The 26,104-nt window shown below is 36.7% G+C and overlaps 1 protein-coding gene across 1 annotated transcript in view; it reads left to right on the top strand.

The window, feature by feature from the left end:
- The window catches only part of PLSCR5 (phospholipid scramblase family member 5), a 29,016-nt gene extending 4,661 nt beyond the window's left edge, over positions 1-24,355 (top strand). The window contains exons 2-10 of the mRNA XM_058732510.1: positions 2,097-2,163; positions 4,103-4,112; positions 6,976-7,136; positions 12,352-12,394; positions 13,625-13,845; positions 16,037-16,198; positions 18,303-18,464; positions 21,263-21,346; positions 21,428-24,355. Of these exons, the coding sequence (XP_058588493.1) occupies positions 2,097-2,163; positions 4,103-4,112; positions 6,976-7,136; positions 12,352-12,394; positions 13,625-13,845; positions 16,037-16,198; positions 18,303-18,464; positions 21,263-21,301 (865 nt within the window). The 3' untranslated portion in view covers positions 21,302-21,346; positions 21,428-24,355. The remainder of the gene's footprint in view (positions 1-2,096; positions 2,164-4,102; positions 4,113-6,975; positions 7,137-12,351; positions 12,395-13,624; positions 13,846-16,036; positions 16,199-18,302; positions 18,465-21,262; positions 21,347-21,427) is intronic.
- The last annotated feature ends 1,749 nt before the right edge of the window (positions 24,356-26,104 follow it).

Genomic DNA, 26,104 nt, shown 5'->3' with positions numbered 1-26,104 from the left:
GAAATAGAGACCCTTCTTTTAGAAGGGACAAGGACAGGCAAGGCAGAACATCCTCAGAAAATGAGCACGCCCAAGGAGCAGAGCAGCAGAGCAAGGCTCGGGAGAGGGCAGTTTCCCGCAAAGGGGCAGACCCATTGTCTTGTTTCCTGAGAATTCATTTTTAAGTCTCCTCTGCGATCCCCTGGTTTATGTCTGTTAGACACGTCCACCTTGTATTGGCTATATTTCGTGGAATCAAGCCAGCCGATGAGAAAACTGCAGCCTGATGGCAAAGGGAAATTGGTATTGATGCTGCTTGAAACAGTCAAGGGCTTCAGAGCACAAAGCAGAGAGGTCAGAGTGAGGGTTCTGAGCGCCGTGCTGAAGGGCAGGGCGGTCCTGGTGTTTCTGTGGAGGTAGCAGGTGTGAGGAGAAGGGAATTGAGGGCACCATGCAGGTGGAGTTGAATGACCGCAGCAACTGCAGCGGGAGAGGTGGCCAGGCCCGCCCTTGGGGCAACACTACCTGGCAGGACAAGCACTTGGTAATAGGACGCTTCAACGTCCAAAAGGTCCATCAGAAGGGTTTGTGAGCCTCTCTTCTAGAAGAGCTGGGAAATAGAAAGGAATGGAGAGAAGGGGGAACCTCAGATTGGTATCTGCTGGGCCTTTGCAAAGAAAGAGCAATATGGGTGCTGTCCCCAGCAGGACAGAGAGAGAAAGAAACGGGCACTTCCTACACCACACCAAGTTAGGTGCCCTGGAAGTTCTCCCTTGCAGGTTAAATACTGAAAGCCTCCCTCAGTCATACGGCCATATCCAAATACATGGATGGATGGCCTTATACAGCCACAATATATGTTTAATTGGCTTAGATTTTTATTTCAAACTTGGTGCTCTGTAGCAAGTCAAAATTAACTGGTCAATTACGACCATAATTTAAAGTTACCAGGCTTGCTAGTGTTAATAATAACTTAGTTTCTTTGGAATGAAGTTTTTCTTTCGAATAACCAGGACCAACAGTAAGAAATCTAGGAAACATATAATTTCATTAAGATACTAATCATCTTTTTTCACCTCTTCTGCAAAATGACAGGTCAGGTAACAGCAGCTCTTCAACCCCAAATACTTCAAAACAACAACAATAATAAAAAGACATATCTCTTTGCCAAATAAGAACATAAACTTTGGCTGCCAACAACCTGTGAGAATGACTTTATAATTTCTCATCACAAGCTATGGTTTATCAGGCCACTTAACTATTTTTAGAAGTAGACAGTTTTACTTATAATGCAGTATAATCTTGCAAGTTCAACCTTTGCAATTCATGCCATCCAGGGGATTTAACTTGGGGAGCAAAATCTCCATGGTCACCTGGTCACCTGCATTTAGAAAGATGAGCTGTCTATGCAAGGCTACAGTGCTTTCTTTTCCCCCTCAGTATGCAATACTGTTAAATATCACCTGTGTGTTCCCATTAACTTTGCAAGGTTATTGAGGGCTTGTATTTTCAAATACCTCTGATTCATCAAATTCAATTAAAAATGAAAATACAGATTTATTTATTACATAAATAGTAAGGATAATCTACTTCCTGCTTATTTGCTTTTGGGGGGAGAGAGTGTGAAAAAAATCCCAAGAGAAAAATAATATTGAAGTTCAAACATTTCCAAAATATGAAATATTGTTTAGAACTCTTAGGAAGTTAACACAGGATAGAAAAATGAATCATAAACTCTGCCACAAACAATTTCTAGAAACTAGAAACATAGAATGTTTCTGATATAATAGTGAATACAAAGGTATATATTCCAAGAAATTTAAAAAAAAAGGAAAGAAACTTGAAAGAGTCTTGAAAACAAGACTCTTAAAATGAGTCTTCCTTTACGGTTTTTACTATGTTTAAATTGTTCCTTCAGCCACCAAGAGATAAGATGGTTTGTGAGCAGTGTTTACCTTTGGTGATATCTTCGTCTCCCCCTGTTGTCCAAAGTGATTCAATACATCACTCTGGAAACTAAGACACTCCCTTTCTCTGTTATTTGTAAGCTGACGTGAAGTAGACAGACACCTTCTGAAGTTTTAAGCATGCTGTGTTTTTTCTTCTTGCTGCAACAGGAAAAGCCTTTCTTTTAACCTGGCTGCCTTTGAAGAAGTGACTCAGACATCCTCATGGCCTGTAAAGGTAAGAGTAAATAGAGCCAGTTAATAATTTTTTCCTTATTTATGACTAAAAATATGCAGTTGCAGGGATGTTACAATCAGTGAGATTGATACTTTAAAACCTGTCACTTACCACTTTTGAACACTGGAATTTTTAACTTCAAGGAGCATGTTCCATTAAAATTTAAAAAAAAATAATAAAAACTACCTGATTGAATGTAAAAGTTAAGATATAAACAATGTTTTAGTTATCATGAATATAAACACAGTGGATTAATAAGAAAAGCTGCATAGCAGAATTCAGAAGGGCAGTATTTAATGCCAAACACAAAGACAGGCTGATATTCCAAGTTTAAAGGGATTTGAAGAAAACTTTTCACACAGAAGTTAAAAAGTGTTAAAGTACAGTTCAATATTTTTAAATTTCCTATTTGTTGTTTAAAATGTGTGATATACCCATTTATTTTAAAGAATTCAATACGTGTAATGGTAAATTCTAATAAATTTAATGGACTGAAAGTAATCATTTCTGAGCAAAAATCTTTCAAAACTTCTTTGATAGTAAATTATATATAAAAAAGCAAACAGAAAATAACTAATTTAAATAAGCAGATTAATTAAGGATTTTGTAGGGGGAGTTGGGAATTTTCTCAAGTTCCTAAAAGTGCATAAATACCATAAGTGCTGTTTTACTTTAAATACCTTCTCAAAAGACAAGAGAGAGGGATTTGTTGTAAGTAATGAGTTTCAATCTCACTGAAAACACTTGTGAAGTTATATAAAAATTGAAATTATAATGTGCTTTCATTCCATTATCAGAACAAACCATTAAACTCTAGCCTATAATAAAAAGTTTTAGCATGAAGCTAAATTAGTATAATTGGCAGAAACCTTTTAACCTAATCACAAATAGGATAAGAGAGTACACCAATTTAAAATATCCGAAATTAAATTAATGAAGCATTCAAAGAAACATGTATTGCTTATTTGCTTTCTTCACCAAAATACACTTTTGGATGCTATTTAATATGGAACAGAGGAGATAATCTTTTCGTTTTTCTTCAACATTTAATGTACACCAGTCCCTGAGTATCACAAGGAAAGCTCAAACAAATTGTAAAATATAGACATGAACCAACAAAATCATGAATTTTAATATGTGTGCCTCATTTTTATACTTGAAGACGAACTAAAAAAAAATCTTGACAAGTCTTTTCTTTCACCGAAGACTGACACAAACACTTAATCCAAAACACTTCATCACTTTATAAGAGTTACAGCAACAACAGTAGCCTGTAAGGTAAAGAGTTGCAGAGTACGTGAAATATTTATAAGCTAGTTATACATTTTTAAAAGAGTAGATAGAAATTCAAAGCCAGATAGAAATTCAAAGGAGTTCCTTCTTTATCTGGTGGTCTGAGACTTTGAAGAAACTTGTGACTGGAAAGCAATAGTAAGATCAAAATATGATTAATCTACCAAAAAAGCAGGGATGTTCAGTAATGATAAAGACTCACCACTAAACTTAGAGGCAAAATTTCAGATGGAAACCCAATACTCCTGCAACCTATTTCAAATAGCACATGAAGTGGGCAAAACATCTGTCAGAGACTCTATTCTATTTAAAAGAAATGAAAAGGAAGCTTCCTTTTGAATCAGAAATCTGGTTTGAGAGGGCAAGACAGATTATCATTATTTACTTAAAACATTTTGGTAGACAGGAACGCCTGGGTGGCTCAATCGGTTAAACGTCCAACTTTGGCTCAGATCATGATCTCACGGTTTGTGAGTTCGAGCCCTGCATCGGGCTTTGCACTGACAGCATGGAGCCTGCCTCACTCAGATCTTCTGTTTCCCTCTCTCTCTGCCCCATCCCTAGCTCTCCCTCTCTCTCTCAAAAATAAGTAAACATTAAACACACTTAAAAAAATTGATCCTTATATGTGTTTTTTAAATTGAAGGATAACACATGTAAAGTGCATAAAGAGCACCAAACTGAAGTACATTGTTTTTTTATGTACTTAAAAGTTCTCCACTATTAAGTAGTAGAGCCTTATGTATGGAGTCTTATGGGTTAAACTCCCGACTATGAGATCAAGACCTGAGCTGAGATCCAGAGTCAGAAGCTAACCCGACTGACTGAGCCACCCAGGTGCCCCAGGTTCATGATTTTTTAACTAAAGAGCACTTGTAACCACCAACAAAATTAAGATATAGAACATTTCTGGCACTTCATAAAGTTCCCTTTCTAGCCATAGTCCTACACCTCCACATCCAGGTTGAACTTCTCTCTGCAATTTTATCATTACGAACTAGTTTTCCCTACATCACAGTTTTGCCTCTACTTTTCTCTGAAAGCCAATGACAACAGTGCTTTTGGCACTAAACCCAAGAAAGGATTGTTTGTTCCCGTGTTACTATTTCCGGTTGCTATTGATTGGCCATTCTCTCCTCTCCCAAATCTGACATGGTGTTACACGGTCTTCCTCCCACTTTACTGCTTGAGGTCCCACTTACACCACCTTCTCAAGAACAAAAGGAGTACTTTTGCCTGTATGTTTTTTGTATGCCCAGAGGGGAGAAGTTCAGGTTGAGTCCCGTGGGAGGCAAACTGCCATATATCATTGGTATGGACCTCTAGTTTAATGAGGCCAAATGACAGGTTTGTTTCCACATGATCCTAACCCTAAACATGCCCAAATTCTAAATGTCCAAATTCTCAATGTACAAACTTAAATACCTATCTTGATCCTTGATCCTTGATCAAGGATCCTTGATCCTTCCAACCTGAAGGTTAAATAAATACATGAATCACCTGGCAACGGTTCCTCATTAACACCACATGTATACACAACCTTAATGAGCCTATCATTACTACAAAGTTTATGTAAATGTTTAAAGGACCATCCACTGGATGTCCATGTTCCTTCACCAGTTTTTGTTTGTTTTTAATCCCTCTCCAAGAACTCATTCACGCTATGCTTGAATTCTCTTAATAGTGGAGAACTTACTTTCTCCAAAGGAAACTCAGTCCTTTCTTCAAATTTATTTTTTAGAGACTTAAAGGATTCTGAAAACTATACCCCCACATACATACAACTTGCATGAATTTGGTATCGGTACTGAAGGAAGGTCATTCTAATCTACTGAGAATTATATAGATGTCACTCCAACTTTAGTCTATGTATAGTGAGGGTACTTATCCAAATCTGCGTGCAGCTGTTATAAATTTCTTCCTTAGAGTAGACCAGAACAATTTTCCTTGTCATTCCCATTCATATGTCTTTAGAATAGTGACAATAATTTGTTTTCATAATGGTCCCTCTAATATTTGAAAATAACTATCATGAATCTTGATCCACACCTATGTTCAATCTAAGACAGCATAGTGTTGTCGGACTAAATGAATGCAGGTGTGAGAACTCCAATAATTTATGGATTCGTAAAGATGAGGAGTAAAAACTCTGATAATCTTTGGGAAAAAATGGTATCTAATTAGGGAGTAATATAAATGGCAGTCATGTGAAGAGAAAAAGGAAAAATGATACTAGAAAAGCTGTAATTTATATTTTTTAAAAAAGAAGACTTTTTCATGCATTAGGGCTTATACATAATAATACACAGGCTCCTGACTAATGCAGCAAATCTCTAAATTTGAAGCTAACAGATAAGTGAAATAGTAACATTTTCACCTGGCAATAATATAGAAAACAGGTGATTCTCTAAAAAAATCAAAGCCAAACATTAAAGAATTCTGTATTTTATCTTTTGTAATACTGGGTAAGCTTACAAAGGCATTCGCACTATCAAAAATTTTTGGGTGCTTTATTACAAAGTACTGAGAAACCAAAGCTCCATTAGATATTATACTACCCTTAAGCTCATCAATTAGATTTGTGTGTTCTCATAGTATATAGAATTAAACCACTAGTTCTCAAAGTATATGGTCAGGGGGCAGCATTAGCTCATCTGTAAATAGAAATGCAAATTCAAGCCTCAGCCCCACCCCCAACTCCTGAAATCAGAAACTCCAGAAAGGGGCCCAGGAATTTGTGTTTGAACAAGCCCTCCACGTGGTTCTGGTACAGCGGAAAGAATAAGCACCTGAAGCAAACTTTGCAATAGCAGTAGGATTGATAAAAAGCAATAAAACAGCCTCAGCAATTACAAGGTACCCTCATAGTATTTAGGGAAGGGAGACTATGCCTTGAAACTCAGAATTATGATTCAAAACTTATGTCTAAGTTTATCCTTTTAGGAGTAGAGAATATCTAGTTCCTTTTACCGTTTCACTTTGGAGTTTATAATTTTGCAGCTCTTTGAGCAGACGTTTCATGTGCCTCCAAAAAATATATTTTTAGGGGCGCCTGGGTGCCTGGTTAAGCGTCCGACTTTGGCTCAGGTCACGATCTCACGGTCTGTGAGTTCGAGCCACCTCGGGCTCTGTGCCGACAGCTCGGAGCCTGTAGTCTGCTTCAGATTCTGTGTCTTCCTCTCTCTCTGACCCTCCCCGTTCATGCTATGTCTCTCTCTGTCTCAAAAATAAATAAACATTAAATATATATATATATATATATATATATATTTGGAAATCATTTATTTTGCCCAAATTATCCACCATTTTTCTCACAAACACTACTAGCAATCTTCCGCACTCCTTTTCCTCTGGTTTAGGGGTAAGTTACGGCAACGGTGAATAGGGAAAATGCAGGAAAGGCAGTAGAGGAGGCAGGAGATCATTGGTCCTCTGAATTCAGAAGTCACAGATACTATGAGAAAAATGAAAGAAATGGCCTAAATTTAAATATGGGCTGAGATTTTCATTCTCTTGCAGATGCACAGAACCAAAGTAGAGGTCTGCCTGGCTTTCTTCCTGGAGCTCCAGCCCCTGACCGCAGCTTTCACCTCTCATATCCTCACCCAGAGAACCAAGTGTGGCAGCCAGCTCTCCCTCGGCCAGGCAGTCTTCCTCCTGGGCTAGAATATTTAAGCCAGGTGTTTTTTTCTATTTCTACACATGTTTGCCCCTTAAAATGAATACAAACTTGGTTTCTTGCTTTTCAACTGATGGGGTTTTGGGGTGATGGGGGTTCGGAGCTGACAGCCAAGAAAGAATTCTTGAAGACTTCTTTGGTGCAAAAAAGTGATCTTATTAAAGCACGGGGACAGGACCCATGGGCAGAAAGAGCTGCACTGGGGTTGTGACAGGTAACTAATTATATACCTTCCAGTTGGGAGGGGGTTAGGGATAGAGTAAATCACTAAGGAATTTTGGAAGCCAGGTTTCCAGGCCCCTATTGGGAAAACACCATTCATTACCATTTAGTAAAACCTCAGTCACGAGACCCTTCAGGCGTATTATCAGGGGGCCATAAGCTTGGAATATGATTGCCAGCATACATCTTGAGGAAGCTGAGACAAAGGAAGTTTCCAAAGGGATTTTTAGATGTTAAAGTAGGATTGGGGGGGGGGGGGGGTTAAGTCAAGATTCCCTTTTGCCCCCAGCAAAGTGTCATCATCAAGGCAGCTGAGCTCCTAGGTCACTCTGCCGGTTTCAAGGACTTGCCAATGGGCTGTAGGCAGTAAGGGAATTTAATTTTTCATTTGCCTTGGTTTCTCACATCACCATGGCAAACACTTAAAGCCCTTTCCTTTGTTCTTGGGCAGCCAGGAATGTCCGAGGAGTATCACACATATTCCACGTGGGAGTGGGGGGTGCTAGCTTGTACTTTGCTCTCAGCTCGCCTTATGCTCCCTCATCATCAACCAAGGTTGAAGGACTTCACCAAATGACGTGTTGAAGTGAGAAAAGCATTATAAATCATGAAATTATGAAAAAAAATTGTTTCTATTATTTGGAAAGAAATTCATTCTCTTTTATTTCCACTTCTATTTTTCTTATTTATTTGGCAGAGTGATGACACTAAACATTTTTGATGGAGCTGTTTAGCACATTTATCCTCCTTCTGCTCATTGCTCAAGGTATAAGCAAATGTATCCTCAAGGAATTGCCTAACACGTCTAGTCACCTACAGCTATTTAATTAAAGAATATTTATTGAGTACTTGCTGTAATCGAGACATGTAAAAAGCATAAAACCTAGTCCCTCTCACCCAAACACTCTGTAACCTAATTGGCATGCAAGAAGTGTTGACAAGAAGTGCAAGGTGATGTACTAAAGCCATATAAGCACACAGTTGTAATGTGTACAGGTGCATAGAGCAGAGAAAGCTGTTAAGTATCTAAGGACTCAGGAGAGACTTCCATAATGATCTAAGAATTCAGGGTCGTCAACTGAATCTCAAAAGATGACTATAAATCCAAGGGAAAGCAAGTTACCAAGTTAACATCATTGTCTTTGATACTGTTGCATCTTTAGGCCGATGTGCTTACAAGATCATATTACTATTAGATATAGTCATTGGAGGGTAAGCAGTGATTAAAGCCCTATAATAAATCAATCAAGAAATACCATCCTCTGAATTATGTGGCACACAAAGGACAATTATACTTTTATATATTATTGTTGCTTTTGTACTTTATCCCACAGAAGATCGGAAATACACTGATATTGAGACGTCAGCACATCTGCTGCAATTTTCAGCTTGTTTGGCATTCTTTCAAACCATAAAGTCTATCTCCTTTATCAAAATCAAATCTCTGTGTTAATTCCCTTAAGGTACAAGAGATTTCTGTTATGCCTGATAGGGTTTAAGCTGCATGCGGCATATGTTCCTGGGAAAATGTTTATAATTGCAGATGCCTTCTCCAGAAACCCACTGGCAGACAAATGTACTACAGAGACTGGAGAGCTCAGGGAGATGTGGAAAAGAGCTGGAAAAGCTAACCTACCATCTTCCATCTGCAGAAAGGATCAGCTGTAATAGCTGACTAGAGTTGATTAACTGCTGCAAGCTGTTTGGGAATGTCGTCAGACAAGGTTTTGCCAAGTATAAAAGTGATATACCAGTGCCAGAGGGCTGAGGTTTGATGATCACATATGGTCATCACATATTCTTCTTCCATCCATGAATGATGACACACCCGGAGCCAGATGCTTGACATGAATACATTTTTTTTACATTCCATAAATAGAGATACGAGCCCATTGGCTTCAGTTCTAAAATGAAGTCGATTTTCCATACCTATACCTTTGGTGATCTATTTCAGAAAATAAAAATATGCCACAAATTGGCGAATATCTTACTTCAAAGGCAAATATAAGTTATTCACTTTACCCTAAAAGAACACTTACTCGCTTTAAAGCAGTGTACTTAAACAGGGTAAATGAGCATTTTAAATGTTTTATGCCACAAGTCTGCAAGAGATATATATAAAATGAATTTTTGTGTGTTAAATTTTGTCTGAGACATGTAAGAATTGAATAAAATCATGAACATTTGAAAATAGTACATTCTTCAATAAACAGGAAAATACACAAAATCCTTCTAAATTAAAAAAAAAAACCACAGTAAAAATTTAAAAACACATCTATTCTCCTTTAATCAAGTCCATCCAATGACTAATGAAAATCTTTTTTCCATTAACAGTTTGAAAATAAATTTTCAGGTATGTATGTAAATATATAATGCATATATACACACGTACACATGTGTATACATGTATGGATGTATGTGTATGCATTTATGTTGTTCATGTAGAGTTAAACCTAAATATAAAACAAATAGATTATCTCTCTGGATTAACACGTTCTAATAGGTAATATCATTTTATACTATTAGTGTCAAAACAAAGGATAATTATTATAATTTAGTCACCTATAGGTAAGAGTAGTGAGTTAAGTCTACAAAGACACATGTAAAGATCCTATTTATTTGGAAGTATGTATACTAAATGGAATACTTGTAAACCTGATAAGTTATACATAAGAATTTATTCTTAAGCTATATATCCAAGGCTGTCATTCGATTTCTATCCTATGGCTTTCCTACTTGAGTGCTTTACTGGCCCTGACACCTAAATACGTGATCCAATCTGTTTAAAGTTTCCAAGATTCCTGGTCCATCAAATAATAGCAAAGAGTGGTAAGGGCTCATTTGGAGCACAGTGTGTAAGTGGCCTAGTACTACTTGAAGGAAACTGCAAGAACAAAACAAGACCCTCAAATCCAGGGGTATTGCCCACAGAGATAGATCAAATCAAATGTTATTACAGAGGCTGGGGTGAGTGTAAGGGTAGAGAAAATAGGAAGGAAAGGTATTCAGAAGTTCCACAGTATCACTTAAGAATTGTTATCCCAGTTCCTAACACTTGTTTAGTGATGCCAATACAACAGAGTAGAAAGCATGTCAAAACTGGTGGCAGTACAATCAATCGAGGTTCAAGTCCTAGCCCAACCATTCACAAGCTCTGTGATCCCGGGCAAACTGCTTAATCTCTCTGGGATTGCTTCTTCACAAGATAAATGTAATGATGCCTATGTCTCTAAGTTTTTGTGAGGATTACATCATACACTATGTCAAAATATCTACCACAAGGACTACCTCACGGTAGCCATTGAATAAACAACTGCTACTATTAGAAAGCAGAGAGGTACAATTTACCTTTCCAATGTGGAATGGATCTCAATTGATAGTCTCTAAATTTCAAGACTAAAACTTGATCCATGGCACCAACATTAAAGTTCCTAAATTCAAATCTTAGTCTTGCCCCCATAATTTTCTTCATCCCTAACTTACCTCTAATGGATCCACTGCTAAATAACTGTGGATATCCTTTGTGACTTTTCTTTCAACCCTCCATTTTTCTCAAAAGAAGAGAACAGAACTAACAATAGTACACTCTGAAAGACTGATTCTAATATTTAAAAATTGCCATAATTCTGAAAATAGGTTTTATAATATCTTAAATCATAAATTGTTTATGGAAAAGATTTTTTGTGAACCTTAAAAAAAGAGGACCCATGCACTCTTTCACCAACAATAAAATTTAAATAGAGGACATTTAGTTTCGCCTGTACCTCAGGATATACAAGGAGAATGAAGGAAATAATGTAACGTCAAATTTCCCGGACTTGTGATGCCCAATCAATACCCGATATTACTAATGACTATTTCAGCTCAAGCATTACCAGTGAGTTTATTAATGTGAAGGGAAAATAAAGTGAAGATAATTTAGAGGTGAAATAGAAAAGAAAGTGTTAGAAAAGACAATGGTCTTCAGGGTTCACGAGTCTACCTTAGTGAAAATTCATTCTCACAACATATTTGAACATTTCCTTTAAAAATTTGCATTGTATACTTTTTAATATAGTCATTCTCAACTATCTGTGGCTACTTTATCTCTGTAAGTTAACTTCATTTTTAATTACATAAAGCAACTTTCTTTATATTAGCTGTTAGTGGCATAACTTATTCTGCTTAAATGGGTATTTTGTTGGCATCAGCAGGATTTGTTCATGTTTTCTAATCCAAAGGAAGGTGTGAGTGAGAATAATTTATAAAATAACCTCTCTCAGCTTTAACAAAGACATTTTATCGCTATGAGGAATGAGTTGAGAGTGAAAGAGAAGTTAGGCCGGATGGAGAGGAAAGGCCAGGCATTCGGGGGTCATTGATGTTTTGTTTCATTTCCTTTAAAAAAATGAGTTTTGGGGCGCCTGGGTGGCTCAGTGGGTTAAGCATCCGACTTCAGCTCAGGTCACGATCTCGCGGTCCGTGAGTTCGAGCCCCGCCTCGGGCTCTGGGCTGATGGCTCAGAGCCTGGAGCCTGCTTCTGATTCTGTGTCTCCCTCTCTCTCTGCCCCTCCCCTGTTCATGCTCTGTCTCTCTCTGTCCCAAAAATAAATAAACGTTAAAAAAAAAAATTTTTTTTAAATGAGTTTTGAAACCTTTTAGGCATCATTGTTCAGAGACTGTTTTAAAATCTTCTCCAAGTATTGTTTCCAAGAGTTACTCTATTATCACTTTATCACAGGAGAACACAGAGTTAACCATAGTTCTTATTCTGATTCTTGGCATTTCTGCCTTGGAATTTTCAGGGTTCTTGTATTTTTTTAAAAATTTTTACTTGAATTAAAAAATGTATCTTCTTTTTCATTATAAAATGTGAGCTGTTTTCAACCATTTCCCCAGTAAAGAACATGGAAATTAATGAATGTCATGTGATAAGCAAATTAATAGTAATATCTCCAAAGGTTTTCAAAGTGTGATGTAATACCTTTTATTTCCTTTATGTCATTCTTTAACAGTTAGACCTGATAATTATACACCAGCAGGTGGAGCTTCTTGGAAGTAAGTATATTATATTCTATACTTATTAAAACTGTTAAAAATATTTTAGGCTTCAGAAATTTTGTTATATTTAAATATCTTCTAAACAATAATGTTAAATTGAGGATAAAGGTAGATCAAAAAGATCAGTAGGTCAGGGTGCCTGGGTGGCTCAGCTGGTTAAGCTTCCAACTTCATGATGTCACAGTTTGTGAGTTTGAGCCCCGTGTCAGGCTCTATACTGACAGCTTGTTGCCTGGAGTCTGTTTCAGATTCTGTGTCTTCCTCTCTCTCTGCTCCTCCCCCTCTCAGTCTCTCAAAAATTAATAAACATTAAATTTTTTTTAAAAAAGATCAGTAGGTCTTTTAAAATAAACATTTGAAGTAAATTGTTAGTCTGATATAGGTACACCTAAAAGCATGAACTCTCCGAGTCTTTGATAATATTTTATCAGGAATCTAACAATTTTTATCTTAAAATAACAAAAGATTTTATCATTCCCATGTTTGGTAATAATTTATATTTTCTTAATAATTTCATAAATGGAAATCAAGTTTGAGACTAAATAACAAAAACCCATTCTACTCTTGAAACTAATATTACACTATATGTTAACTAATTGGAATTTAAATAAAAACTTGAAAATGATAAGTGAGTAAATAACAAAAACCCATCAAACAAAATTTGATGTTTTATCATTTCACCGGTGATTCATCAAATGGCATGTTATTTAACAGTACATAGATTTTCGATGACTGACTGAATTCCAATTAATTATTTTTTGTCCTTAACATCTAAAATATGTCAAAATCGTAACATATAGGTAGCAGGATAGCCCGCGGCCATAGATACACTGCCAAATAGATTTTAAACAAAATCATTACTATGCTGTGAGTCATCCCGCAAATTCCACAGCAGTGTTAGAATGATTTGAGGATTCCATTCTTTACAGCCTTGCTTCCTTAGTTGAAATGTGGAACTACATGTGCCCAGTAGGTCCTATATCTGGAATCAAAATGTAATCATCACACAGCTTTGCTCTGAGTTTACTTTGATTTCCATAGCTAAGTCCTCAAATTTTAGAAAATGGAAGTAGATTTGGGTGAAGAAGATACCCCATACTTAATAATTAGCTACTGTTTTCTTTTAATAACACTACCCCTTTTACTTATTGAAAGATTTGATACTAGGCAATAGCACTGTTTTGATGATTGGGTTTTTTTGGTTTTTTGGTTTTTTTGCTCCCTTAGTGATACTTGGCACTGAGACCTCCAACAAATATGAGATTAAAAACAGTTTGGGACAAAGAATTTACTTTGCAGTGGAAGAAAGCATCTGCTTCAATCGTACTTTCTGTTCCACACTTCGAGCTTGCACTCTGAAGGTCATGGATAACTCAGGTCGGGAGGTGATTACAGTAAACAGGCCCTTGAGGTGTAATAGCTGCTGGTGCCCTTGCTACCTGCAAGAGGTTAGTCATTGGCTCTGGGTGTACTTTTATTTTTCTACGTTTGAAAAGGTTGGCAAGTATTTATTTATTTAACAAATGGCATTCATCTGGAGCTATAAGGCAATTCCCCTATCAGTTGCTCCTTTAGGATCCAAACAGCTTAAGGATGGTGATTCACTAGTTTTTTGTTTTGTTTTGTTTTTGTTTTTTTCCCAACCAAAAACTGTAGTGGCTTTCGTTTTGTTAATTGGCAGACAGCTCGCGCGTCATGTAAATGGGACACATCCTCCCGAATCTCTGTGTTAGCCACATAACTGGAATACCTGTGAATTCCACCATTAAGTAAATCTACCCTTTGTCTTCTCTAACTGGAGCAAAGTTCGGGAAGTACTAAGTAATACTAAAATCTTCCAAGGTGTTCTCTTGGTTAGGTATCAGTTTTAGTACAGAATCTCACATTCCATTCATCCATTTATGACAAACTTGAAACCTTGGCAAGACTATGCTATTGTTCTGAAGGGAATCATTTCATTATTTTATTTTAATATATAATAGATTTTCATCATTATCTAGTAGATCTATAATAACTTCCACTGACATAATGCAGTTAAGTTGATAAGGAACCTTTACTTATTCTGATGTCTTTGATATCATAACATCTCTGTGAGCTAGAAAGAATAGATTTTACTCTCCATATTTAGCAGTTGAGGTAACTAGGGCTTAGAGAGTGGAGGTAACTTACCTATGATCACACATCCAGGAAATATCATGAATGGGGCTTGATCCAGGTATACTTATTCAAGCCCAAGTTTCTCTACTGTGCACCTATGTATAAGTACTCTACTTAGCAAGATGAGAAAAAAAATATCAATATGAATTGGGGTTAAGTAGGGAAGTTTCTGGAATATATATTGAAGCTAATCCTCCAATTGTTATAGGCAATTACTTGACTAAGTGATAAAGTGGCTAAGGTACTCATCTGGTGTCCAAGAGTTTTCATCCTCCTACTAAGGATATTTAAGATCTAATATGCTTTAAGATGGTATAGTCAGTATAATATAATATATCCATTTGCATGTTTCTGATGTTTCTGATAATTGATGTTTTATTTCATAGTTGTCCAATGTCACATAAATTAAAAATAAGATGTATCTGATACCGCTTAACAATTTTTTAAAGATTTGCTCAGAATCAAGCCAATTATTTTGAAAGTGATCCCAGAACAAATCTATATAATTCTGCCTTTTCAGTGTTTCTTGTTTGTTTTTAATTTAAGTGTAGTTGACATACAAGGTTACATTAGTTTCAGGTGTACAATTTAGCGATTTGACAAGTCGAATCCCTGTAATTCTAGGCACTCTTATTGAAACCACCTTTGTTGATCCAAGAGCACTACAGACATACACGCATGACTATGAACTTAATAAATAATTTTTAAAAAGACAAAAGGAAAACAGATTATAAGGAGTGGATTGGATTTAAAAGCAAACAATTGTCACTATTTTCACCCACCTCTGGCTTATTTCACAACTTGGTCTGACTTGATTTGACCATATAAACATGTTGAAATACAACACGATGAAAAGTAAGGAAATTAAGGAAATGAAAGTAATGGGGTACAGCACTAAAGTAAAGCCTAAAAATGCAATTACAAGTCTCTCACACTTTGGAAAAAGTGAAACAGCAATCAAATTGGTGTGTAAAACTGTAACTTCACAAGAAGCATTTGTTTTTAATTGAACCCAGAGAAGCTGGAAGTTGACAGCCTGAAGGGCAAACAATCATGAATAGTTAACAACTGGTAAGTGAGGGTTACAAATAGATGTGTGTTGTGGCAACACATTAGAGGCAGTGGAAGACACAGGAAACAGTGCCTGGCCAACCGCCACACCCGGAACAAAATACCAAAGAAGACAGTGTCCCAGGGTCAGAAGACCGTTCTGGGAGAGGTTCTCTTCAGGGAAGTAAGATCAAAGAAAGACATGAATTTTAATGAGTAATGCCAAGCAAATACCTGTTTAGTGAATATCTTTGTTTCTATAAAATATGAAAAAAATCCACTGCCGTGCTTCCTTAGAAGCAGATATTTAGAATATTTTGTAGAATACAAAAATAATTTCATAAAAGTTACTGTTTAGAAGGAAAGCGACTTGTAAAATTAAAATACAATAACTGTAGGAAAATCTTATTTTATTATTATCTCTTCTTGCAGTTAGAAATCCAAGCCCCTCCTGGTACTATAGTTGGTTATGTTGCACAGAAGTGGGACCCCTTTCTGCCTAAATTCACAATCCAAAATGCAAACAAAGAAGATATTTTGAAAATTGTTGGTCCTTGTGCAACATGTGGCTGTTTTGGCGATGTGGATTTTGAGGTACGGTTGACAGAGTGAAGGAGGTTTTCACTTAGGTCCTGATGGTTTGCAACAGAATTCAATGTTAAAATATTCAAATCATGGGATATCTCTGAAATAAATTTAGAAAATAATATATTTGTGAAATAATGTAATAAGCCCATATTGTGCGTGCCAGTAAGAACTCATAATTTCAGATATACTAAGTTCAAGGTTTTTTGTTTTTGTTTTTAAAGCATACTAAGGAGCACCTGGGGGGCTCAGTTGGTTAAGAATCAGGTCAGAATCTCACAGTTCCCGAGTTTGAGCCCCTCTCTCTCTCTGCCCTTCCCCCACTCGTACTGTCTCTTTATCTCAAAAATAAATAAATAAACATAAAAAATAATAATAAAATAAAAATAAAGAACACACTAAAACTTTTTTGATTTATGTGGAATTACAGCACCCATGGTATAAAGTAAATATATATTAGCTTAGAATCACCTTAAATTAGATCATCTTTTCCTCTAGCTCTGGTGGTAACATATCCCACTTCAGATCTCATCTAAGAAGTACACTCCATTAAAAATAACTAATTTATTTTTTTAATATAATTTTTTCTCAAATTGGCTTCCATACAACATCCGGTGCTCATTCCAACAAGTGCCTTCCTCAATGCCCATCACCCACTTTCTCCTCTCCCCCACCTCCTATCAACCCTCAGTGTGTATTTAAGAGTCTCTTATGATTTGCCTCCCTCCCTCTCTGTTTGTAACTTTTTTCCCCCTACTCTTCCCCCATGGTCTACTGTTAAGTTTCTCAAGATCCACATTTGAGAAAACATCACTAATTTAAAAGCTATGATCATAAGACTTGCTAAGTTCATTTTAGAAAACAATCTACACTTACATAAACAGTTAAATGTTTAACATTTTAACTCAATGTTAAAAAACAACAGGTAGTTGTACATTCAATTGTAACAATAAGAACTATGTTAACTACTATTCCTGTAAATATCTTTTAGGCAAAAGAGAGCTCATTTAAAGTGTCTATTTATTATTCATCCCTTCCTCCATTCATACATTCATATATAGCCCACCTGGGACATTCAGTTTGAGGAACTTTAGCGAACACTATTTACCGAGAATGTGATGGAAATTTTACAAAGCGAACTGTTGTAACTCTACCCCACTCCAAAAAGACTTGGCATGCTTTCCTAAGACTAAAAGATAAAAATATGTCCTATGATTGAGAAATAAAAAGGTTTAGTAAAGGTATATCGATGTCCTAAGTAACCTTCTCTATTTCTATCTTTTCCCACTATACATAAAGTAACAATTTATATTGAATCCTTTCAGCCTTTGAATGAGAAACAGGGCAAGCAAATGAATAGTTGATAAAGTTTAACTGTAGATTTCTTCTAGCTGTGAAGGACTATAGATTTTTGATGTCAAATTAGTCTGAATTTCCTGTGCTACATTTGCCCAGAGGATTTTTTTTTGTTTTTTTTAGTGAAAATAGGACTTAGGTTTGGTTATAAAGGAAAGACCTAGTAAATTTTGGAGTATAATATAAAAATGAGATTAAGCAATGGCTGATAATGTTTAAATATGTTAGTAATTCTATAATCTTAACAATAAAAATTTTAAGTTTACAAATTGTACTTAGAAATGAATTTCTTCTAAAAATTGTTTCTCCAATATTTCTCAAAAATATTTTCTTTTTCTTCCTTTTGTTGTTGTTGTTGTTGTTATTGAAGAATTCAGGTTTAAAATCTAGACTTCAGGTAATGAAATTACCTTCAAGGTTAGACCATGTAATTGAGACTATGTACCTGCTGCCATCTTGTGGTAGCCTGGCCTTAATTATTTATTGCTATTATTTTCTCAATCTGCATACAAAAAGCAAGAAAAAATAAAGGAATTACGATGAATCAAAAAACTGTCAAAAAAACAAAATTCCGGAAGAGTAAACTGGAAAGTTAAATCTCCAAACTTATGTTTATATAATGGAATGAATGACATGGAACTGTCATTTACAGATGATTAATAAAATAATTCGCATCTCTCTCGAAGCAAACATACTAAGATATGTAAAGCCATCCATTTCACCTTCAGGCTTAACATCTCTTATTTTCTTTTCAAAGGTGAAGACCATTAATGAAAAACTTACAATTGGGAAGATTTCAAAGTACTGGTCAGGATTTGTAAATGATGTCTTTACCAATGCTGACAACTTTGGAATTCATGTTCCCGCAGATCTAGATGTGACAGTCAAAGCAGCAATGATTGGTGCTTGTTTTCTCTTTGTAAGTATGGTCTTTTTTTAATTTATTTTTTATTTTAGACAGAGACAGTGTATACAAGCAGGGGAGAAGGGCAGCGAGAGAGAGAGAGAGAGAGAGAGAGAATCTTAAGCAGTCTCCATGCTCAGTGCAAAGCCCAACACAGGACTCCATCCCACAACCCTGGGATCATGACCTGAGCCAAAATCAAGAGTCTGACACTCGACCAACTGAGCCACCCAGGCGCCCCTGTAAGTATGGTCTTAAAAGCATAGGAGTGATTTATTTCTCACCCTTTCCTCATTAATCACTACAGAGCCAATCTCATTTTACACAGCACCACATTTATCCCACAGAGGTTTATGCATAGAAGGCTAGGTTGGGACCAACTCTTCAAAAGTCAGAATTTAGGAGCCTGCATTTCTAATAGACAGCCTTTCTCCGCTGACCCTCATACACAGTCTTCGTCAAGAATTGGTGCCCTGTCGGGGCACCTGGGTGGCTCAGTTGGTTAAACTTCCAACTTTGGCTCAGGTCATGATCTTGCTGTTCCTGAGTTCGAGCCCCACGTAGGGCTCTGTGCTAACAGCTCAGAGCGTGGAGCCTGCTTCAGATTCTCTATCTCCCTGTCTCTGCCCCTTGCCTGCTCATGTTCTTTCTCTCCCAAAAATAAACAAACATTAAAAAGATTTAAAAAAACAAGAAGCAGTGCCCTGTCATGTGCTACTCAGCATTTCTTCAAAAACTTAGTTACCCATTCTCCTTCCATTTCAATTTAGATTTTTGGATCATTTTCATTTTCACTGAAAAAATATGTAAATATCACATTATTGATCCTGGGTAAAGTTCAGGACTGTTTCATTGTTTAACAATGAACTAAGTGACCCTCAGAATGTGAAAAGTAGTTTTCTTCCCTTCAAACATGAACATGGATACATGAATTCAGAGGGAGGGGTTAATATTTATCAGCTTCCATTATTACAAAGATATTACATCTTTGTCCTTTCTTTCCAACTTATAATTTCATCAAAAATATTTTTTCCTGGTGTGGAGATTGGTGATAGAAAACAGAAGTCAAGTAACACCTACGCCAGATGGTCGCCCATCTCCTGTCCCAATTTTTCCTCTAATATCTCCCTCACTGCTTACCATTGTCAATGCTCTCACAAAAACCCATGGAATTTTAAAACAAACCTACATTCTTCATTTCATATTTTGTTGTCCTTCAGGGTTTTAGGATCCTAAATCTTATGGATATTTTAATGTGGGCTGCTGTGGGGGAAAAATGGCTCTATCTACTCAGTTTTTTCCAAAGACACACACAGAATACACACACATACACACCCTTTCCCCAAAACCTTAATTTGGCCTTTCTGATTAAGCCCCACACTTAATGTTTATATTAAAAAACAGATCATTGTAGGGTGCCTGGGTGGCTCAGTCAGTTAAGCATCTGATTCCTGATTTCAGCTCAGGTCATGATCTCACGATTCCTGAGTTCAAGCCCTGCATCAGGCTCTGTGCTGACAACGTGGAGTCTCCTTGGGATTCTCTGTCTTCTTTCTCTGCCCCTCCCCTGCTCATGCTCTTTCTCTCTTTCAAAATAAAAATGCACATTTAAAAAATGTTTAAAAAATAAAAACCAGATCATCTTTAATCTGCCCTACCCACTTATATCATTTAACAAACAGTAAAATGTACTGTCAACAATTCACTATGCGCTATGAATTGGAGAAGCTCTGATCCAGATGACACCCCAATCACCTGAAAAGATAACTTTTTAACTCCATTGTCTCAGGGAAAAACCTACTTACTGAGAATATCTAATGGCCCCATCCAGTTCTTTCTTTTCCTTTTTACCATAATATAAAACAATTGCACTTTTTTTTGGCCAATATAGCTTTTAAAACAATTTCTGACATGTATTAGATAATTACATAGATACAAGATAAATTACTTACTTCTACATATAATTGGACAGGAAGAATTGTGTTTTTAATTTTTAACATTTTTTAAAATATTTTTATTTATTTTTGAGAGAGTGAAAGAGACAAAGAGTGCAAGCAGGGGAGGGGCAAAGAGAGAGGGAGACTAGAATCTGAACCAGGTTCTAGGCTCTGAGCTGTCAGCACAGAGCCAGATATGGGGCTCAAACTCACGAACTATGAGATCATGACCTGAGCTGAAGTCGGATGCTTAACCAACTGAGCCACCCAGGCATCCCATGTTAATTTTTAAATACTGTGTCCATTTCATTACCTTGTGTTGAGAGAGAGACCATCAGAAAGTAGCTGGTATGAGAACTCCCTGATCCAAACAGCAAAATTCACAAGTACTATCTAATTTTCGGTCTTCTCTGGTTTGAGGCTACCACTCCACAACCCACAGCCATAATTACCATTTCTAAGTTCCCTCTGGTATAGTTTTCAGTACTTCCTCAGATGACTACCTGCTTGCTAACCACACAGTCCATGAGGATATATATAATACTTGTTCAAAGGTCAGTGTCTATTACAACATCCCACACTGACAGAGAATGTCCTGCAATTGAAGTCTGCACTGTCTTGATCACCTAAGATTTTTGACTGATGATACCCTGCTGATTCCAATAAGATTTCCAAGTAACTTGTACTCTGAACTAGACATGTAAGTGTCATGAAGCTTAAAACGTTTTGACTTTCCTCTTACTGATGAATCTCATGTTGCTAAAACACCACTGGGAAACATAATTGCTTTATATAATCAAAGCTTACCTGTGAGACTCCTGATCTCAATTGTCGCCTTTTTGTAAATTCACTCATACTCGGTTTATTTATTTGTAGGATTTTATGTTCTTTGAACATTCACTAGCTGGATTATAACAAGCGAGATGACAAAAACGATCAAGTATGCAAGAACATGTTTCAGTAAGTAAAGTTTAAATGATCTCTTTCCCTTTGAAGATGTCTATATTTGACGCTGTCTAACTCTTTTTCATTTTCTTCTAGAAATCCCTTGGGCTCTGGATTTCATTTCTGAATGGTTTGCAATATTTGCTTTTTTTGTAACAAATGTTAATTATTACATTATTAAAGCATAATGTAATGAAGCAATTATCTGGTTGTAAATGCATGTTAGCTAAAGAAAAGATTATTGGCCTTACTGGCCTGAGCGCAGGGTTGCTTTGAGAGATTGTCATTCTTTCTTTTTAATCCTTTTGAAGTTGTTGCATGGGTAAGCATGAAAGATGAGAACTAAGGCTTGCAGCATCACTGATGAAAATTCAATGTTTAGAGAGCACTTTGAAGTTTTTCTGGTACTAAGGCTGGTTACTAATCAAAAGGACTGGCTTTCCAAAATATTTTTTCATTAAGTAGTCTTTTGACTTTGTTTATTAACCTTATTGTAGTGAGATATTTTTACCTTATATCAGAAAGGCTAAAAGTTGGATAAATAATATGTTTAAAGATGAGGAGGAAGATAGATGAAATCAATTTGTTCTAGTGGTAAGAAGCTAATATTTCCAGAAGGAAGCTAAAATTTACAAACCAAAGCATGGTGTAAACACATACCCACACCAGAGATTTAAACAAGCATATAAACAGACTTCTAAGTTAGTAAAAGCAGTAGTGTAGAGCAGGAAATTTATCTATTACAGTGAAAGTTTAGTCAGAAAAGGAATCTAGGGCTCTGAAAAAAAAGCACAATTCCAGGACTTACTTAAAAATAAGCAAAGAAAAATAAATAAATAAAACCTTAATACATGAGGCAAATGCAGAAGTCAGGGCACACAGTTAATTCAGTTAATTAATGCCTTCTATTTTAACATTTCGGAGTCCTCTAGGTAACTACGTCTAGTTACCCACTCTTTCCCAAGGCCCACACAAGAAGCTTTTAGTATCTTTTTTTAGGAATGATGATAGTTCCTCCCTTTTCAAAATGAGGAAACAAACTTGTTTTAAGCAAAGCACCATGTAGCCATCTGAAATTATACAAATACTACCCAAATTATACAAATACTTTCGAACTATACAAATACTACCCAAATTTTTAACTACTGACAAAGATGTTTAGACCAACTCCAAGCAATCCTCTACTTGGTAGAGGAACTATGTTCCAAGCATCTGTAACTAAGTTAATTACTTGGGATTAAGAATCTATCATCTAGAAATACTGTTGTATGTGTTAGTTAAATTCCCAAGATAGCCCACAAATAGCAATTTAGTGCTAGGTTCTGGGGTAAGGGTTCTAGGTTGTATTAAGATGAAAAGGAAAAGAATCACCTTTTTGAGTGCCCTCTCTGTTGGCATGCCTCAGAAAACCATAAAAAATGGATTAGTGGGGCAGAATAGTTTAAGCATTGACCACCAAAAATAGAACCGTGCTTCCACATCACACCCAATCTTTCTCCCAGTGGCCCCATCCATTCTTTCAGTGTAACGGGTGTGACCTGCATGTTGGGAACAGTACAGTCACAGAAGCAAACGACAGTCCTGTGTGTGATAGACATTGTCTTCAGTCTAGCTCTGCTGTGTGGTAGCTATGTATCTTCACATCTGTCCTGTAGTCTTTCTGAACCTTCTCACTTTCCCATTTGCCACTTTGCAGAGCTACGGTGACAGTTAAGGGGACCTCAGTGTTTCTTCCTTTTCCCCTTTGTCTATTCTAACTGACGTGTGTGTGACTTATGGTCAGTCATTCATAACCAGCTAAAGGAAGTGGCATTTTAATTTTTTTTTATTATTTATTTTTTGAGTGACAGGGGGCGAGCAGGGAAGGGGCTGAGAGAGCAGGGTAGACACAGAATCTGAAGCAGGCTCCTGGCTGAGCTGTTAGCACAGAGCTCTACGTGGGGCCTGAACTCAGGAACTGTGAGATCATGACCTGAACCGAAGTCAGATGCTTAACTGACAGAGACACCCAGGAGCCCCAGGAAGTGACATTTTTAAAGCAGATGCTTATTAACTAATAAAATGTAGAAAAATTGTTAGCATTCTCTGAGGGCTTATCACATATTAGACATGTGCTTCCTATGAATTCCTGGTGGGGGAACAAAAGGAAGTAAAAACAAAGGAATATCAGGCAGTATGTGGAAGACTGCCTGGGATTCTATCTTTTCCTCTCCCCGTTCTGCTCCATGTCCCAAATTTCCTCCCTCAAGGTGTACCTGCTTCATATTTTCTTCTTGTATTTCTTGTGCTTTTGATTTCTAAAGTGGAATACGTTCCAACTTGGTGTCACAACAGCAGCATTTGAGATTCTCATGGTGGGAAAAATGGGAGAAAAATACTACTTATAAATACTACATTTTAATATGATCAACATTTGGATTTAAAAAATTATTTAAATGAACCCTAAAACTAGTAAAAAGTTTAAAACACCCACTTTTTTTTATGGGCCGGTGGCTGTGCATTATCTTTGCTCTTTTTTTTAAAATATAATTTATTGTTAAGTTGGCTAACGTATAGTGCATACAGTGTGCTCTAGGTTTTGGGGGTAGATTCCCATGATTCATCACTTACATACAACACCCAGAGCTCATCCCAACAAGTACCCTCCTCAATGCCCATCAGCCATTTCCCTCTCCCTCATCCCCCATCAACCCTCAGTTTATTCTCTGTATTTAAGAGTCTCTATGGTTTGCCTCTCTCCCTCAGTTTGTAACTATTTTTTCCCCTTCCCTTCCCCCAAAGTCTTCTGTTAAGTTTCTCAAGTTCCACAGATGAGTGAAAACATTGATATCTGTCTTTCTCTGACTGACTTATTTCACTTAGCATAATACCTTCCAGTTCCATCCACATTGCTGCAAATGGCCAGATTTCATTCTTTCTCATTGCCAAGTAGTATTCCATTGTATGTATAAACCACATCTTCTTTATCCATTCATCAGTGGATGGACATTTAGGCTCTTTCCATAATTTGGCTATTGTTGAAAGCGGTGCTGTAAACATTGAGGTACATGTGCCCCTATGAATCAACACTGCTGTATCCTTTGGATAAATTTCTAGTAGTGCTATTGCTGGGTCATAGGATAGTTCTATTTTTAATTTTCTAAGGAAACTCCACACTGTTTTCCAGAGTGGCTGCACCAGTTTGCATTCCCACCAACAGTGCAAGAGGGTTCCCTACATTTCCTGAGTGGTTAATTTTAGCCGTTCTGACTGGTAAAACACCTACTTCTAATGGACACTCCCGAAAGATAACACTCCTTCTTAGAATACAGCACTTATTTAAAGTTGGCTATATTAAACAAAAACCTGTAGTACTTTGCTCCTGAATTGCACACTACAACAAATTAAGATCCATCCTTTCTCCTTTTCCTTATTACAGGTGAAATTAAACTTTACATGTCTTCTGTGATCTACTTTTCTTTTTTCTTTCCCACCAAACAGGAGTCCATGAGAGGTGAGCGAGACTCTCACTTTTCAGTAAAATATTCAGTAAAAAGCATATAGCTCTAGAATGAGTAAGATCCCCTGTACATCACAGTTTTCTGGTTTACTGACTCTTCTTGGCCCCACTACACTCTCAGAACACAGGCTCCACCCCTGTTTATTCTGAGATGTACTAGGAAAGATTTGACCAAATGCCTCCCATTTATTCATTCATTCTTTCCTTAAGTTAATAAATATTTATTGACTCTCTCCAGTATGCCAAAAATACTGTATTCCCCACTTTGGTGGAGCTTAGAGTTCCAAGAGATCCTTATTAACCCAATAATGACACACATCAAGGTTAGACTTTAACTACCAAGTGTTTATAGGAGATGGACAAGGTGCCAAGTTCGGCAGAGGTATTTGACTTGGTCAGGATGTGAGGGAGTAATTGTAGATTTAATATATGAACAATAAGTGAAGCAGAAGGAGGAATGTGTTTGGCTGAGCTCTGTGATGGGGGAGGATGAAGACATGACAATCTCATGTGACATAAAGAAGGCCAGTGACTAGAGTTCAGACAGTGAGGTGGAATATGGTATGAGATGGGATGAATAGGGCCTATGGCCATGTTAAAGATTCTAGACTTTGTCTCATCAGCAAAGCATCTGATGAAAGTTCATAAGAAGAGAGTTAACTAATTAAAGTTTAGATTGGTAAGAGTATAGGAAAGGATGTTCATTGACCAATTAGTAGCTTAGGTGCAGTTAATGGTAGCTTGGACATGTGGCACTCATGCAAAGGAAGAGAAGTGAGCAGATTCAAGATCCATTAAGGAATAAAATCACCATTACTTGATGCTGGATTGAAAATCAAGATTTGAGGGAGAAAGGGAATTCCCAGCCTATCAGTAAATGTACTGATAGAAAATTAGAGGACGATCTGGTTTAGGGATAAAGAGCATGGGTTCAGTTTCAAACATACTGATTTTATAATTCCTTTAAGTTTTCCAGAAGAAGATGTCAAAGAGGCAAGTGGGCATCTTTTCATCTAGTGTATTTCTGAAGAGAGAGATGAGTACAAAAGACCTATATGGACACACAGAGATCTAAATAATCATTGGTTCACTTCAAGGACATGCCTAAAAAATATTCTAAAACATGTACTGTCCATGAGTTTATTCATTAATTTATTTAACTAGTATCTTCTGGAATTCCTTCTATGTACTAGGCACTATATTAGGCAGTGGAGACATTATGCTAAGTGGCAACAATTCCTACTCTAAAGATGCATTCACCAAAAATTTAGGAC

Source organism: Neofelis nebulosa, chromosome 5 (genome assembly GCF_028018385.1).
Source record: "Neofelis nebulosa isolate mNeoNeb1 chromosome 5, mNeoNeb1.pri, whole genome shotgun sequence".
Lineage (NCBI taxonomy): Eukaryota > Metazoa > Chordata > Mammalia > Carnivora > Felidae > Neofelis > Neofelis nebulosa.
The sequence above is the reverse complement of the archived record's forward strand: the minus strand, read 5'-3'. Positions and strand labels throughout refer to the sequence as shown.